The sequence below is a fragment of the Rhamphochromis sp. 'chilingali' genome (genome assembly GCF_963969265.1).
Source record: "Rhamphochromis sp. 'chilingali' genome assembly, chromosome: 21".
Classification (NCBI taxonomy): domain Eukaryota; kingdom Metazoa; phylum Chordata; class Actinopteri; order Cichliformes; family Cichlidae; genus Rhamphochromis; species Rhamphochromis sp. 'chilingali'.
In genome coordinates this window covers 2,729,725-2,747,621 of record NC_137949.1, presented here as the reverse complement: position 1 = coordinate 2,747,621, position 17,897 = coordinate 2,729,725, and the positions used below count along the sequence as shown (strand labels likewise).

The window sequence follows — 17,897 nt, the reverse complement described above, 5'->3', positions numbered from 1 at the left end:
TGTGAGAGCATTTCAGTTGTGTGTGTGAGAGCTAAAATTTCAGTAGTGTGTGTGAGAGCGTTTCAGTAGTGTGTGTGAGAGTGTTTCAGTAGTGTGTGTGAGAGCGTTTCAGTTGTGTGTGTGAGAGCTAAAATTTCAGTAGTGTGTGTGAGAGCGTTTCAGTAGTGTGTGTGAGAGCGTTTCAGTTGTGTGTGTGAGAGCGTTTCAGTAATAATGTCCCTTACGGCACCTCATAACGCGGAACCTCAACAGCGACAGGACATCAGGTGGATACTGGCGCAACATCACACATCCTGAATGATAAAACAGCGTTCAAGAAATTTAATGACGACTTCCAGCCGGGAACACACTGTGTGGAATTAGCTGATGGCACCAGGTGTAAAGGAGTGGCTGAAGGCAGAGGAGATGCAGAGGTGTGCTTGATTGACAGCAGAGGGAGACAGTGTAAAACAACACTGAAAGACGCCCTATGCATTCCCTCATTTCCACAGAATATCTTCTCTGTGAGAGCGGCCACCACGAACGGAGCTACTATCATCTTTAAGAAAGGAAGGAACGTCCTTCAACACAGAGACGGTACAAAGTTCTACATCCATGAGCACAACAGACTTTATTACCTTGAAACTGTAAGTGAGTATGATGATAAGTGTAATAATTGTTTTGATGTGCAGACATGGCACGAAATTTTGGGACATTGCAATCATAGAGACATTCTGAAGTTACAAAATGTGGTTGAAGGTATGAAAATCAAGGGGAAAACAGACAACCAAAGTTTGAACTGTGAGGTGTGTATCCAGGGAAAATTTGTCCAGACTAGGAATAGAAACCCTGAGAGAAGAGCTGAGAAACCTCTCGAGCTGGTACATACGGATCTAGCAGGGCCGATAGATCCAGAATCACGAGATGGACACAGATATGCATTATTGTTTACTGATGACTTTTCCGGTGCAGTATTTGTATATTTTCTCAAAAACAAAAGTGAAAAAATGCAGCAACTGAAATCTTTTTGGCCGATACAGCCCCACACGGGAAGGTAAAGTGTATCAGGTCAGACAACGGCACAGAGTTCATGGCAAAGAGTTACCAGGTATTGTTAAACAAACATGGAATAAGACATGAAACTTCAGCCCCATATTCCCCTCACCAGAATGGTACAGCAGAACGTGGCTGGAGAACACTTTTTGATATGCGAAGGTGCATGCTTATTGAGAGTGCCATACCAAAGGAATTATGGACGTATGCAGTTCAAACAGCAGCTATTGTGAGAAACAGGTGCTTTAACAACCGGACAGGGCAGACACCTTACTTTTTGCTGACTGGGCGGAAGCCCAATCTATCCAGAATGCGAAAGTTTGGGAGTGAGTGTTATGCTTACAAGCAAGACAAGGGTAAGCTGGATTCTAAGTGTACAAAAGGGACTTTTGTAGGCTACGACAAAAACAGTCCAGCATACAAGGTTTATTTCCCAGACAGCGCTAAAGTGCAAAAGTTTAGGCTGGTTAAGTTTTTAACCAAACACAATGAGGAAAAGCAAACACAAACTGATACGACATCTGAGGATGAGGACATACAGGTGAGGGAGAGACCAAACGTGAACAGGGAAAGCCCCAGTACCAGTTCACAGGAACCAGGTACTGACAACCAACCAGAAGTGAACAGTCAGATGCCACTTAGTGATGAGACTGAAAACTCCAGAAGGTATCCTTCTAGAACAAGAAAGAAACCAGATTATCTAAATGAATATGAGTCAGGAGAAGACATTGATGATCAAGTGCTGACTAACATAGACTACTGTTACAGACTGATAAGTAACTCACCCGTGACATTCAGTGAAGCTGTAAAGTCACCCAACTCTAGAGAGTGGAAAGCAGCTATGGATGAGGAAATGCAATCCTTAAAAGAGAACAACACCTTTACCCTAACAAGCTTACCTGAGGGAAAGAAAGCAGTGGGGGGTAGATGGGTATATGTGAAGAAAAACAGTGGTGATGGATCAAAAAAATATAAAGCACGGTACATAGCTAAAGGTTACACCCAGTGTTTTGGGATAGACTATGATGAAACTTTTTCTCCGACTGCTAACCTGACAAGCATAAGAGTATTGATGCAGTGTGCAATACAAGAAAACCTGATTTTGCATCAGATGGATGTAAAAACTGCATACTTGCATGCACCAATAGACTTTGAAGTTTATATTGAGCAGCCAGAAGGCTATGAAGTAAAAGGAAAAACAGATGAGAAACTGGTCTACAAGCTGGAAAAGTCACTTTATGGGCTTAAACAGTCAGGCCGAAACTGGAACAGGACATTACATGACTATTTGATAGAGAACGGCTTCATGCAGAGTCCTGTAGATCATTGTGTTTACACAAGGAAAACAGGAAAAGACAAAGTGATCATGATTATATGGGTTGATGATATTATTATTGCAGCCAGTGATGAAAGGGTTTTGAAAACTGTGAAGGGAATGCTAACTGCAAGGTTCAAAATGAAACATATGGAGAAACTCAAACATTTTCTTGGTATTGATTTTGAGCAAACCAAAGATTGTGTAAAAATGTCACAAGAGAGATATGCAGAAAACATACTGGAAAGATTTCAAATGCAAGACTGTAAACCAAGATCAACTCCTTGTGAACAAAAGTTGAACTACAATGATGATGCTGAGAAAATGAACAATGTCAGAATGTACAGAGAGGCAGTAGGTAGCCTTATTTACTTGACCTCTTGCACATGACCAGATTTGAGTTTTGTTGTAAGTAAGCTGTCACAGCACTTCAAAGAACCAGCTGTGGAACATTGGACTACTGTGAAACATGTTCTAAGGTATTTGAAACAATCAAAAGACATGGGCATGTCATAGCCGTGTCTTATGGGAGTGGCTACATGCTTATCTAAATTCTCACTCTCACCTAGACTCTTGGTCCACTTTACCTTATTCCCTTTGGAGCTTAGCTGTCTGTGACAAAAAAACAATATTACAAATGGGGATTAAGAATAACCCAATCATTTATAATACAATAAGGGTCTGGGGGGAAATGCGTAAAATGTTGGGTAGAGAAGATTGCACTTCATTCTTGACTCCTTTACTGAGAAACAAAGATTTTGTTCCAGGAATGTCTCGTAGTATGTTCGATAAGTGGCACAAAAAGGGATTAAGGGTAATTGGCAATTTGTATCAAAACAACACACTGATGAACTTTGAGCAATTGCAGTCAAATTTTAATATTCCTAGAGACCATTTTTTTGGCTTTCTCCAGGTTCGTAACTTCGTTCATTCTAGAATTCCACAGTCTTCAGAAATAGTTATATATGATGATATTGAGACATTTCTTATTAAGTGAAAAGACAGAACTCATTTTATCTCAGCTTTTTATTTTCTCCTATATACTCTTAGTAGCAACACACTGAGCGCTATTTATAAATGGGAGAGAGATCTTAATAATCAATATACCGAAGAGGAGTGGAAAGGAGCCATTAACATGAGTAGTTCCACTTTTACTTGCAACCGCTTGCGAGAAACCCAATACAAAATCATACATCGCCTTTATACAGGTACTGCACTGCAGTGGTTTGTATCATATCTATCTAATAGACTCCAATTTGTGCATGTAAATGGTGAGTCCTCTTCACACACTGAGGTTAATTATGGAGTTCCACAGGGTTCAGTGCTAGGACCAATTCTGTTTACATTATACATGCTTCCCTTAGGCAGTATCATTAGAAGACATAGCATACATTTTCACTGCTATGCTGATGACACCCAGCTCTATCTGTCCATGAAGCCAGATAACACACACCAATGAGTTAAACTGCAGGAATGTCTTAAAGACATAAAGACCTGGATGGCCGCTAACTTTCTGCTTCTTAATTCAGATAAAACTGAGGTTATTGTACTCGGCCCTGAAAAGCTTAGAAATATGGTATCTAACCAGATTCTTACTCTGGATGGCATTACCTGGGCCTCCAGTAATGCTGTGAGGAACCTTGGAGTCATTTTTGACCAGGACATGTCCTTCAACGCACATATTAAACAAATATGTAAGACTGCTTTCTTCCATTCGCGCAACATCTCTAAAATTAGAAATATCCTGTCTCAGAGTGACGCTGAAAAACTAGTTCATGCATTTATTACTTCCAGGCTGGATGACTGTAATTCATTATTATCAGGAAGTCCTAAAAACTCACTGAAAAGCCTTCAGCTAATCCAAAATGCTGCAGCAAGAGTACTGACAGGGACCAGAAAGAGAGAGCATATTTCTCCTGTTTTGGCTTCCCTTCATTGGCTTCCTGTTAAGTCCAGAGTTGAATTCAAAATCCTGCTCCTCACATACAAGGTCTTAAATAATCAGGCCCCATCTTATCTTAATGACCTTGTAGTACCATATCACCCTATTAGAGCACTTCGCTCTCGCTCTGCAGGCCTACTTGTTGTTCCTAGAGTATTTAAAAGTAGAATGGGAGGGAGAGCCTTCAGTTTTCAGGCCCCTCTTCTGTGGAACCAGCTTCCAGTTTGGATTCGGGAGACAGACACTATCTCTACTTTTAAGCTTAGGCTTAAAACTTTCCTCTTTGCTAAAGCATATAGTTAGGGCTGGACCAGGTGACCCTGAATCCTCCCTTAGTTATGCTGCAATAGACGTAGGCTGCCGGGGGATTCCCATGATGCATTGAGTTTTTCCTTTCCAGTGACCTTTCTCACTCACTATGTATTAACAGACCTCTCTGCATTGAATCATATCTGTTATTAACCTCTGTGTCTCTTCCACAGCATGTCTTTTATCCTGTCTTCCTTCTCTCACCCCAACCGGTCGCAGCAGATGGCCCCGCCCCTCCCTGAGCCTGGTTCTGCCGGAGGTTTCTTCCTGTTAAAAGGGAGTTTTTCCTTTCCACTGTCGCCAAAGTGCTTGCTCATAGGGGGTCATATGATTGTTGGGTTTTTCTCTGTATCTATGAAGCGCCTTGAGGCGACTTTTGTTGTGATTTGGCGCTATATAAATTAAATTGAATTGAATTGAATTGAATATAGCTCCTAATGTCTTGCATAAGATTGTACCTCATATTTCCCATTTTTGTAGTAAATGTCAAAAAGAAACTGGCACTTTTTTACATTACTTTTGGGAATGTAAATTAATCAAAAGATTTTGGAGCTTCATATCTCAAGAACTAAGTAATATTTTTAACAATCTGATTCAAAGGGACCCTGGGTATTTTCTTCTTGGCCTAGCCTCAAAAGAAGTAACATTGAATCACTTGCAGCGCAAATTATGTGACAAACTATTGCTGGTAGCTAGTAAATGTATTCTCATTAATTGGGTTAAGGATAAACCTCCCTCTGTGACGTTGTGGTACAGAGAATTATTTAAAGTTATTCCTCACGAAAGAACTGCTGCTATTTTAGGAGGAAATGAGGGTCTCTTTCTCAATGTTTGGTCCCTTTTCTTTCTTATTTGCCAGATGATTTGTCCCAACTGTTGAGGGGGGGTGGTTGCGATTAAGATGTTCTCAGTTAAATAGGAAGTAAGTGTAAAGGATAATTCATTCTTGGAGTTTATCTTTTTCTCTTTCTATATCTGTGGGTAATTGAGTGAAAATATGTTTTTTGTGTGTGTGTGTGTGTGTGTGTGTGTGTGTGTGTGTGTGGGGGGGGGGGGGGGGGTGGTTCTTTCTTTCTTTTCTGTTTGGTTGTTATGTTTTATGCTATTCTTGATAACGAATAAAAATTGTTTAACGAGAAACAATCAGAAGACAAGACATTGTGCTACAGGAAAAGTGACAAAGATTTGAGAGTACAAGGTCACAGTGACTCAGACTGGGCTGCAGATGTGACTGACAGGAGGAGTACTACAGGTTACTGCATAAGCCTGAATGAAGAAGGTACTTTGGTGTCATGGCGAACAAAGAAGCAGCCAACTGTTGCCTTGTCAACTTGTGAAGCAGAGTACATAGCTTTGGCAGCAACAACACAAGAATGTTTGTACTTGACACAACTGTTGCAAAGCATGTATGAGCATCAAAAGGGACCACCAAAGATTTTTTAGGACAATCAAGGGACTATTGCATTGGCAAAGAATCCTGTTAACAGACAGAGGTGTAAGCATATCGATATCAAATATCATTTTGTGAGATCAACAGTTAATGCTGGAAATTTGATATTGGAATATTGTTCGACAGGTCCGATGGTGGCCGATGTTATGACAAAGCCAGCAACAAAGGGGAAGTTATTGAAGTTTGAGAAATATATGTTTGGAGTGTAAACAAATAGTAAAGAAAAACTGTTTCTTTTGGAATGCATGTAAAGCTGACAACGTGAGTGCAAGTGGGGGTGTTGAGCTACTTAATAGGTATGCCCTCATTGTCATCTGTTGTGATTTTATTTTGAAAGGATGCTTCCTGTTATGCTGCGGAGTATACGCGAGAGTTCAATAAACAAAGTCACCTTTTGGTGTGAATGTTCCGGTAAAAGCCGATGCCCCACGTGTGATTATTCCTCCGTCTAGACAATAAGTATCTTCAATATTCATGCAGATTCTGCTGGAAGACCCGTCTCTGCTAACATGTATGTTTATATATAAATACTAGGGGTGCAACGATACTCGTATCGATATTGAACCGTTCGATACAGTGCTTTCGGTTCGGTAAGCATATGTATTGAACAATACAAAAATGTAATTTATTTTATCAACTTTTCTTCTAACGATGCTGTCTGTGTTGAGCGCTCAGTGGATCTGCGTTCGACCAGTCCGCCTAGGCTGCACTGTCGAGCGCAGATCCACTGAGCGCAGCGCAAGCTTGCAAGACAGGAGCTAAGCTTGTTGCAACATGGCAAATTGAACCTCCCCCACCCTCATTCAGATCTGGCCTTTGGAACTATTTTGGTCTTCATGTGAAGTATGACCCTGAAGGTAAGCGCGTCATGGACAAAAGTAAAAAAGTATGTCGGATGTGCCACGCAATGCTCAATTACATGGCCCGACATAGATTACACCTGACCCCTACAGCGCCTCCTGCAGGTGGTGGGCCTACAGGGTCCATGGACTAAGATCCAGTCACCAGACACTCACCCTCAGGCACCATCCCCATGCCTGGCTCCAGGGTGGGGCCCCGGTAACCCAATCCCGGGCAGTGTGAACTGTTCCCTTGATTGTAAACTCATAGAGGTCTTTTCAATCGCTCTTTGTCTGGTACCTCACTCAGGACCAGTTTGTCATTGGGACACCCTAACAAACTCCTCCACCATGATAAGGTAGCGATTAATGGAGGGTGTATTCCAACTAAAGGGGGATCACACTCCTCAGCCTCCCTGGGAAAGTCTATGATAGGGTGCTGGTAAGGAGAGTCCGTCCATTAGTTGAACCTCGGATACAGGAGTAAAAATGCGGTTTTCCCCCTGGTCGTGGAACACTGGACCAGCTCTTTACCCTCTCGAGGATCCTGGAGTGTGCATGGGAGTTTGCCCAACCAGTCTATACAGTGGGGCAAAAAAGTATTTAGTCAGCCACCGATTGTGCAAGTTCCCCCACTTAAAATGATGACAGAGGTCAGTAATTTGCACCAGAGGTACACTTCAACTGTGAGAGACAGAATGTGAAAAAAAAATCCATGAATTCACATGGTAGGATTTGTAAAGAATTTATTCGTAAATCAGGGTGGAAAATAAGTATTTGGTCACCTCAAACAAGGAAAATCTCTGGCTCTCACAGGCCTGTAACGTCTTCTGTAAGAAGCTTTTCTGTCCCCCACTCGTTACCTGTATGAATGGCACCTGTTTGAACTCATCATCTGTATAAAAGACACCTGTCCACAGCCTCAAACAGTCAGACTCCAAACTCCGCCATGGCCAAGACCAAAGAGCTTTCGAAGGACACCAGGAAAAGTATTGTAGACCTGGACCAGACTGGGAAGAGTGAATCTACAATAGGCAAGCAGCTTGGTGTGAAAAAATCAACTGTGGGAGCAATCATCAGAAAATGGAAGACATACAAGACCACTGATAATCTCCCTCGATCTGGGGCTCCACGCAAGATCTCATCCCGTGGGGTCAAAATGATCATGAGAACGGTGAGCAAAGATCCCAGAACCACACGGGGGGACCTGGTGAATGACCTGCAGAGAGCTGGGACCAAAGTAACAAAGGTCACCATCAGTAACACACTACAACGGCAGGGAATCAAATCCCGCAGTGCCAGACGTGTTCCGCTGCTGAAGCCAGTGCATGTCCAGGCCCGTCTGAAGTTTGCCAGAGAGCACATGGATGATACAGCAGAGGATTGGGAGAATGTCATGTGGTCAGATGAAACCAAAGTAGAACTTTGTGGTATAAACTCAACTCGTGGTGTTTGGAGGAAGAAGAATACTGAGTTGCATCCCAAGAACACCATACCTACTGTGAAGCATGGGGGTGGAAACATCATGCTATGGGGCTGTTTTTCTGCCAAGGGGACAGGACGACTGATCCGTGTTAAGGACAGAATGAATGGGGCCATGTATCGTGAGATTTTGAGCCAAAACCTCCTTCCATCAGTGAGAACTTTGAAGATGAAACGAGGCTGGGTCTTCCAACATGACAATGATCCAAAACACACCGCCCGGGCAACAAAGGAGTGGCTCCGTAAGAAGCATTTGAAAGTCCTGGAGTGGCCTAGCCAGTCTCCAGACCTCAACCCCATAGAAAATCTGTGGCGGGAGTTGAAAGTCCGTGTTGCTCGGCGACAGCCCCAAAACATCACTGCTCTCGAGAAGATCTGCATGGAGGAATGGGCCAAAATACCAGCTACTGTGTGTGCAAACCTGGTAAAGACCTATAGTAAACGTTTGACCTCTGTTATTGCCAACAAAGGTTATGTTACAAAGTATTGAGTTGTATTTTTGTTATTGACCAAATACTTATTTTCCACCCTGATTTACGAATAAATTCTTTACAAATCCTACCATGTGGATTCATGGATTTTTTTTTTCACATTCTGTCTCTCACAGTTGAAGTGTACCTCTGGTGCAAATTACTGACCTCTGTCATCATTTTAGGTGGGGGAACTTGCACAATTGGTGGCTGACTAAATACTTTTTTGCCCCACTGTATGTGTTTTGTGGACCTGGAGAAGACATTCGACCATGTCCCTCGGAGTGACCTGCTTGGGGAGTATAAGTGTTTCTGGCCCATTGCTACGGGCCATTCTATCCTTATACAACCGCATAGCTTGGTCTGCATAGCCAACATCAAGTCAGACTTGTTTCCGGTGGGTGATGGACTCCGCTAGGGCTGCCCTTTGCCACCGATTCCATTTGTAATTTTTAAAAATGAGACCACGCAAGCTTGTGGGTGGTCTCAGAATCTCATGTCTGCTTTTCGTAGATGACGTGCTTCTGTTGGCTTCATCGGGTGATGGCCTCCAGCTTGCACCGGAATGGTTCTCAGCTGAGTGTGAAGCGGTGGAAATGAGAAATCACCACCTCCTAATATGAGGCCATTGTCCTCAGGTGGGGTGCTAACTCCAGGTTAGGGACGAGTTCCTGCCCCAAGTGGAGAAGTTTAAGTATCTTGGGGTCTTGTTCACGAGTGACAGGAGTGGGTGACAACAGTCGGATTGGTGCAGTGATGTGGACGGTGTACCAGTCCGTTGTGCTGAAGAGAGAGCTGAGTGTAAAAGCGAAACTCTCAATTTACCGGTCGATCTACGTCCCTACCCTCACCCTATGGCCACGAGCTGTGGATAGTAGGGATGGGTACCGGTATCCAGTGCCATCATAAACGGTAGTAACCAGGCCGAAAAGCAGTGCACATTTCAGTGCTTTATTTCGGTGCTTTTTTTTTTCCTGAGCTGTGATACACTTTAGATTCTAGCCGATCATTTTACGTTTCCGAGGATAGTAGGCGGGTCCAGGTACGTACGTTCTTTTAGAGCAGAGCTACAGATTAAAAATGCCCAAGGTGAAGCGGTCAAAAGTCTGGCTGTACTTCACAGCAAAATATGCAAACTCAGCAGCAACAAGTGCTTTAAGCTGATACTGTGATACTGTCAAAGGAGGTAACACCTCAAATCCGATGAAACACCTGGCCACTAGGGGTGCAACGATATTCGTATCGATATTGAACCGTTCGATACAGTGCTTTCGGTTCGGTACGCATATGTATCGAACAATACAACATTTGTAATTTATTTTATCAACTTTCCTTCCGATGATGCTGTCTGTGTTGAGCGCTCAGTGAATCTGCGTTCGACTACTCCGCCTAGGCTGCACTGTCGAGCGCAGATCCACTGAGCGCTCAACACAGACAGCATAGTCAGAAGGAAGAGTGCAGGGCAAGCTAGCAAGACACATGGACCTCCCCCACCCTCATTCAGATCTGGCGTTTGGAATTATTTTGGTTTTCATGTGACGTATGACCCTGAAGGTAAGCGAGTCATGGACTAAAGTAAAACAGTATGTTGGATGTGCCATGCAATGCTCAATTACATGGGTGGGAACTAGTGTGTTAGCGCAGTTAGCTCGTTAACGTGTTGGCCGTCTAGCCCCACACACGGGGCGATCGGCGGTAGCTCGTTAACGGAGATTTGCAGTGTTGTGGCGTTAAGGTCATTTCAACGAGATTAACCTGAAAGCACTAGTGGGAACACAACGAATATGACTGCACATTTACTCCGACATCATCCTAGTGCAAAGACCAAAACAACAAGCATGCTACTAACTTTAGCCGAGTCATTTAGACAGCTGTTAGCACATGATTCTCCTTATGCTGCTGAGAATATAGCCCAGAAGAAGCGGATAGTATAGCTTTTATTTTGGAAAGAGCCATTTCTCTGTAATAAACTCTCTTTTCCAAAGATGAGTGATTCCTCAATCAGATACAGGGCTCGCAATATCGCTAGCCCGACGTCCCGGAGCTAGCGATTTTTTTCAGTCGGGCTACCAAAATCTATCTCTGCCCTGCCCATCGGGCTATTGTAGGAAGGAAAAATATATGTCAATGCTTTTGCATTCTTTCAGAAATGTAGCTGGGTAATTATGTCATTGGCATCGGTGAGCCACTGTCAATATGTGACATATTGAAATCGCGTTTGAATTTGCGCTTGTTTTTTTGCTTTCACTTTGCAATCGTGCGAACTGTGTATAGAGAGCGACAGCACTGATCTGTGAGTGATGATAATTTGCGCACCAATTCCTCTGACATCGTCTTATTAATCGTTAGCTTACTATGCAAACATGACAAGTGAAATCTCCCGCAGCTTAAACATGTGAGAGGTTGATCGCGCAGAGAATCGCTGACCGTCATGTGAGTGTGTGTGTAAAAGCAGCAGTATATATATTTTAGTTCTGCTGAGCCAAATAAGACAGGTCAGGGTGAAGAAGTGACAGCCAAAGAAAAGCTTACCACAAAACGGAGAAGTTATGACAAATCAGACTATAAGGCAAAAAGAAAGTGCAGCTTTATGGTTTCATGGACAAAAGAATTTCTGTGGCTGCAATATGACGAGCTAAATAACCAGGGCTGCACATAAGTGGTCCGCAGGTGCGCATTCGCTGTCAAAATAAAAAACACGCACAAGGGTTAGGGTTAAATTTAAAAACTGTACTTTTGAGTTAAAATATATATTTATAATTTTAATAAATGACAAATTAAAAAGGCATGAACATTTTTTTTGTATCGAAAAAATATCGAACCGTGACACCAAAGTATCGAACCGAACCGAACCGTGAATTTTGTGTATCGTTGCACCCCTACTGGCCACGCATAGCGTTTTTTTAAAAAGCCGAGAAATGCACCGTATTTGATAGCTTGCTGCCACCGTGCACATCTACTGCGGGTTTGGTGCCTGTTAGGGGACCCGGAGTTAGCAACATCCCCCAAAAACCCGAAGAGGAGAGTCCTGGCCCCTAGCCCTGCCAGTATAGCAGAAATGATGACTGATGATGATGGCAGCAGCAGCCGTTCTTCTCTGCGTGAGTAGCTTAATGTTGTTCGTGTGTAATTTATGTTGAGTAGGCTAACCACGTTATTACATTAATGCATGTAAGGTGAACTAGCAAACATCATCATAGCTACATGCGGCTGTCTTCTTGTTTGATGGCAGGTACTCCCTTCACCCTGGCCAAAAAGGCTAAAATGACCAAAGAAAAAGTGGAAAACAGTTAAACATGAGAGGTTTTTGGACAAAGTTTGTGTTTTTTCCATTGTTTAAGCACTGCTTCCAGCCAAGAGTGATACCATATATGCCCCATAGCTGCAGAAAAGGCTAACATTGTTTTTTTCTTTTTACAAAAAAACAGCTGAACATGAGAGGTTTTTGGACCAATTTTGTGTTCTCCATTCTTTAAGCACCGGTTTGAGCACCGTTTAAGCACCGGCACCGTTTCAAAAGTACCGGTTTGGCACCGGTATCAGATAAAACCTAAACGATACCCATCCCTAGTGGATAGTGACCGAAAGAACGAGATTGTGGATACAAGCGGCGAAAATTAGCTTCCTCTGAAGGGTGGCTGGCCTCTCCCTTAGAGATAGGGTGAGAAGTTCAGCCATCTGGGAGGGGCTCAGAGTAGAGCCGCTGCTCCTCCACATCGAAAGGAGCCAGCTGAGGTGGTTCGGGCATCTGACAAAGATGCCTCCTGGGCGCCTCCTGGGTGAGGTGTTCCGGGCATGTCCCACCGGGAGGAGGCCCTGGAGCAGACCCAGGACACGCTGGAGAGATTATATCTCTCGGCTTGCCTGGGAATGCCTTGGTGTTCCCCCGGATAAGCTAGAGGAGGTGGTTCAGTCAGTCAAAGGCCCAACTCACGAACGCAATCATACAGTCAATCAACGCAGTCACTCCCTGACACTAAAATTTGTAACATAAATCTTTCGGACCACATGTCTTATTTGAGTGTCTCTTTTCAGGTCAGCCTGGTAAATCAAATGTGCTGCTCCTATAAAAATCTAAATCAGGCATCACCTGTTAACAAGTCCACTCATTCGACAACTAATAGTCTGCTTTCTCTGTTCAATTAAGCTTGTCTGGAAATACTGCTTTCCAGACAAGCAGACATTGCTCCTTTTACCACCAGGTATCTAAAACCTAAAACCCACCATGGTTGAATAATGACACCAGGGAACGCAGACAGGTATGTAGTAAAGCGGAATGAAAGTGGAAAAAGGACTGTCTCCAGGCGTCGTTTGAGGCACTTAGAGAATCTCTGTCAACTTACCAGAAAGCTGCAAGAGCAGCAAAAACAAAAAACTTTTCCAAGATCGTGTCCAACAATTACCATAAACCTCTGATTTTATTTGGTATTATAAATTCAGTTCTTAATCCTCCTACTATTGATCCTCATATAGCAGTGAACATAACATGTGAGAATCTACTGAAATTCTTCATTAATAAAATTGTAGATATCAGGTCTCACATTATTCCTCCCATTTCTGACCCATGTGTTTATACTCCAACTTTGGCCGTTTTTGACCACTCCGAGCCAGTATCCCTTACATTACTTAATAAAGTAGTCAGAAACTTGTTAACCTTCAAAATGTACCTTGGATATCATTCCACCTAGCTTACTGATAGATGTTTTTGACACTGTTGGTACATGTTTGCTTTCCATTGACAATAACAGTCTTCAGTCTGGGTCTGTTCCCTCTGACTTTAAACATGATGTGGTGGAACCCATCCTTAAAAAGCAGAATCTGGACTCAACAGTTCTATCAAATTACCGTCCAATCTCTAAATTGTCCTTTTTGTCAAAAGTTCTGGAGAAAATTGTCCTTCTGCAGCTTCAGACCTTTTTAGATCAACACGACATTGGTTAACTATTCCAGACTGGTTTTGAAACGCACCACAGCACTTTTAAAAGTTTCTAATGACCTTTTAACTTTTACTGACTTGGGAGATTCTGCTATTTTAATATTATTAGACCACAGTGCTGCTTTTGACACAATAGATGACAGTATTCTTATCTGTCGACTGGAACAATGTGTCAGAATTAAAGGGCTTGTTTTGGAATGGTTTAAATCCTACTTATCTAATCTTACTTTTCTGTTAGATTCAGACACATTGTCTCCAAGGACCGTGCTTTTTTGCAGGGTCCTCTTTTAAATTTACATGCTCTCGTTGGGATCAATTTTTTAAAAAATACGGTATTTCGTTTCATTGCTGCGCAGACGATTCTCAGATTTACCTTCCACTGAAATTAAAATCAGTAAATCCTCTGAAGGGACTGTTTAATTGTCTGAAAGATGTAAAGACATGGATGGCTCTAAATTTTCTAAATCTAAATGAACAGAAAACTGAGGTCATTGTCTTTGGTCCTTCTAACCTTTATGACCTTGGCCCCTTAGAAAACTATAACAGAAAACTAAATTGACAGCAATTTAACCTTTGATAAACAGATAAATAATGTAGTCAAAACCAGCTTCTTTCATCTTCGCCTAATTGCAAAAGTTAAACCCTTTCTCTGTTTCAGAGATTTTGAGAAAGCGATCCATGCCTTCATCTCATCTCAACTTCTGTAATAGCCTCTACTTTGGTGTTACCTCTTCATCAACTGGCCAACTGTAGCTAGTCCAAAACGCGGCAGCACGACTCCTAACTGGCACACGCAAGTGAGATCATTTATCTCTTATACTTGCATCACTACACTGGCTGCCAGTCAGCTTTCAAATTGACTCTAAGATCTTAACACTTGTTTTTAAGACCTTGCGCATGGACTAGCCCCTACATATCTTGCTGATCTCCTAACCTGGTATTCTCCCCCAAGATCCTTGAGGTCTGCAGACCAAATGCTTTTGGTTGTCCCCAGGTCCAGACTAAAACACAGAGGAGACCGGGCATTTCCTCCCCAACAGTGGATACTTTTAAAATCTGTCTAAAGACCCATTTTTATTCTCTGGCTTTTGATTCATCATAAGTTTGTTACCATTATTCTTTGTATGATTTTATTCTCTTCTAAAACAATATTCTATGTTTCTTTTATGTCTTCTGCTTTGTCCATTTTATTGTACAGTACTTTGGTCAACACATGTTGTTTTTAAAAAGTGGTATATAAATAAATTTGAAGTTGAACTTGATCACCCTGTGTGCATTGAGTCCGTTGTGTGCTACATTTAGGGTTACTCGTTACGGCCAAGGGTAAATGGTGCATGGGATGCAAAACCTGAAAATCCTTACAATACTTTTGAAACCATTAATCAAACGCTCAGTTTTCTAAGAATTTTGATCATTTGGTTGAGGAAAGAAGTATACAGGATTAGAGTTTCTCGCTGTAACTCTTTCTGCATACATACTCTTACACTTTTCTGTGCACATCACCATGAATTCTTAAAATGAATAGAGATCGCAAAAGACACATTTTGTCATAAAAAAAAATCAGATCTATCTCTCTAGATAGATTTAGCTAAAAAGCATGGAGGTAAAATTCTGTTTACTATGCGAATGCTGATAACAACTGCAACACGGTAGCCCAAACTGATGTTATGTGTTTTTTTTCCAGACCTCCCCTGTAACATTTATTTATTTATTTAAACTAATGACATGAGTCAAATCTTTAAAATCAGTGAATGTTGCCATTCTTATGTGCTGTCATGGTGCTCCTTTACCTTGTCTGGCAAGCTAATGATGAGTTCTGCATCACCAGGTGACCAGCTGTGTCTCAGCAGAGTTTGCAGGAAGTAGTGGCTACAAGCTGCAAGGACAGCCCTGTGTGCTCGTAGCTCCCTGCCCTCTACAAGTACAGTCACATCGCACAAGATGCCCTGCCGCCGTTGATCCTCCAGGCACAACATCATATTGGCACAGTGGACTTTGGATTCATATACGTACAGAGGCGTTGCCGCCCCACTATCTTGCTGCTTGCCTGTCGACATCACTCTGTGTAGCACCCTGCACAGAGAAAAGACACATGTCAGGACACAATATCAGTTAAGCTTAAACTATTTGTATGAGTAACATTTTATTTTTCAAAACACCAAAAAGAAGTAAATAAGTAAATAATTAAATTGGGATTAGTGTTGTTCAATACGAGTGATTTCCTTTACAATCTTAAGGACATACCAAGAAATATTTAGCCTGGTATTAAAAATACTGATCCGATACAGATACTTTGTACATGAACTTAATGTGTTTGGGGGAAAAAAGTAGTCCATCCATCTTCTTCCGGTTATCTGGGGCCAGGTCTTGGGGCAGCAGCCCAAGCAGAGAAGCCCAGATCCCCCTCTCCCCAGCCACCTCCTCCAGCTTGGGGAACATCAAGGCATTCCCAGACAAGCCGAGAGATAATCTCTCCAGCATCTCCTGGGTCTGCCCCGGGGCTCCTCCCAGTGGGACATGCCCGAAACACCTCACCCAGTAGGCGCCCAGGAGGCATCCTTGTCAGATGCCCGAACCACCTCAAAAGGCTCCTTTCGATTTGGATGGCTGAACTCCTCAACCTAACGGAGAGGCCAGCCACCCTTCGGAGGAAGCTAATTTTCACCGCTTGTATCCGCGATCTCGTTCTTTCGGTCACTACCCACAGCTCGTGACCATAGATAAGGGTAGGGAAGTAGATCGGCCACTAAATTAAGAGCTTTGCTACAGCGTCAGCATCACTGCAGCTGCAGCACTAATCCATCTTTCCATCTCCTACTCCCTTTTCGCATCACTCGTGAACAAGACCCCGAGATACCTAAATTCCTCCACTTGGAGCAGAAACTCCTCCCTGACCTGGAGTGGGCACTCCACCTTTTTCCGACTGAAGACAATGGCCACAGATTTGGAGGTGCTGAATCTCATTCTCACCATTTCACACTCGGCTGCAAACCATTCCAGTGCAAGCTGGAGGCTGTCACCTGATGAAGTCAACAGAACCACATCATCTGCAATGTGATGAATAAAAGTAGTGTATTTCAAATTATACCTTTATAGTGAATACAAGACCTCAGACTATTTGTTGTAATAGTTTAATTATGAACAATTATCATGCAAAAAATAAAAAAACGGAAACATCAGTACCTACATTTTAAAATATGCAATTAACCGGCAAAAACAAATGTATACCTCCACACAATTGGTCATGTATGGAACTATTAGGAACAAACTTTCCACTGTACTCAAAAAGTTGTTACAATTTTTTTCAGCAGAATAATATAGTGAATAAAGTGAACTTTACCAACTAAGACATCTTAAATATGTCATTCTAGTACATTATTAATAGTTTAAGGTACAGCAAAGAACCTCAGGTAACCTTCAGTAAATGTGAGTCAGCATTATTTATTTGTACATTCTGATATCGTTGATTTAAGTAACTGTTTAACCAATAACTATCCCTCTAATACAATGTCTCTCCAGCTTTTTAATCAGTAATCCAAGCTCTATTGTGTCAAATGGTTTTTACTTCAATAACTTAGATGGCACACTTGTTCTTGGAGGCGACCTCAACCTTGGACTAAATGAAGAAATGGATAGGCTCAATACAGCAGGAACTCAGCGTAATTGGCAGTCCACAAATATAATCAAACAGTATATGAGCGACTTTGGTCTTTGCGATGCATGGCGCTCCCTTCACCCCACCAGTAAGGAATATACTTTTTTCTCACATGTCCATCACTCTTACTCTCGTCTGGATTATTTTCTGGTCAGCAGCTCACTGCTGAACGACATTTCAGACACTGAGATTCACCCTATAGCTGTCAGCGATCATGGTCCTGTATCTTTAACACTAATGCACAAGAATAATACTACGCCAAGAAAAAACTGGAGATTTAATACATCACTGCTTAAAGATGAAGACTTTATTAAATATTTAAAAAAAGAATTTAGACTATAATGACACTCCCGAAACATCAGCATCTGTTCTATGGGAAGCAGGGAAAGCTGTGACGAGAGGTAAAATAATTCCTTTCTCATCACATAAAAAGAAAGAAGAAAACAAAAATATTCAGGAATTAGAAA

General features: G+C 42.2%; 1 protein-coding gene across 1 annotated transcript in view; it reads right to left on the bottom strand.

Moving 5' to 3' along the window:
* The window catches only part of bach2a (BTB and CNC homology 1, basic leucine zipper transcription factor 2a), a 69,397-nt gene that overhangs the window by 29,378 nt on the left and 22,122 nt on the right, over positions 1-17,897 (bottom strand). The window contains exon 2 of the mRNA XM_080870963.1: positions 15,566-15,848. Coding sequence (XP_080727089.1) covers positions 15,566-15,832 — 267 coding nt within the window. The 5' untranslated portion in view covers positions 15,833-15,848. The remainder of the gene's footprint in view (positions 1-15,565; positions 15,849-17,897) is intronic.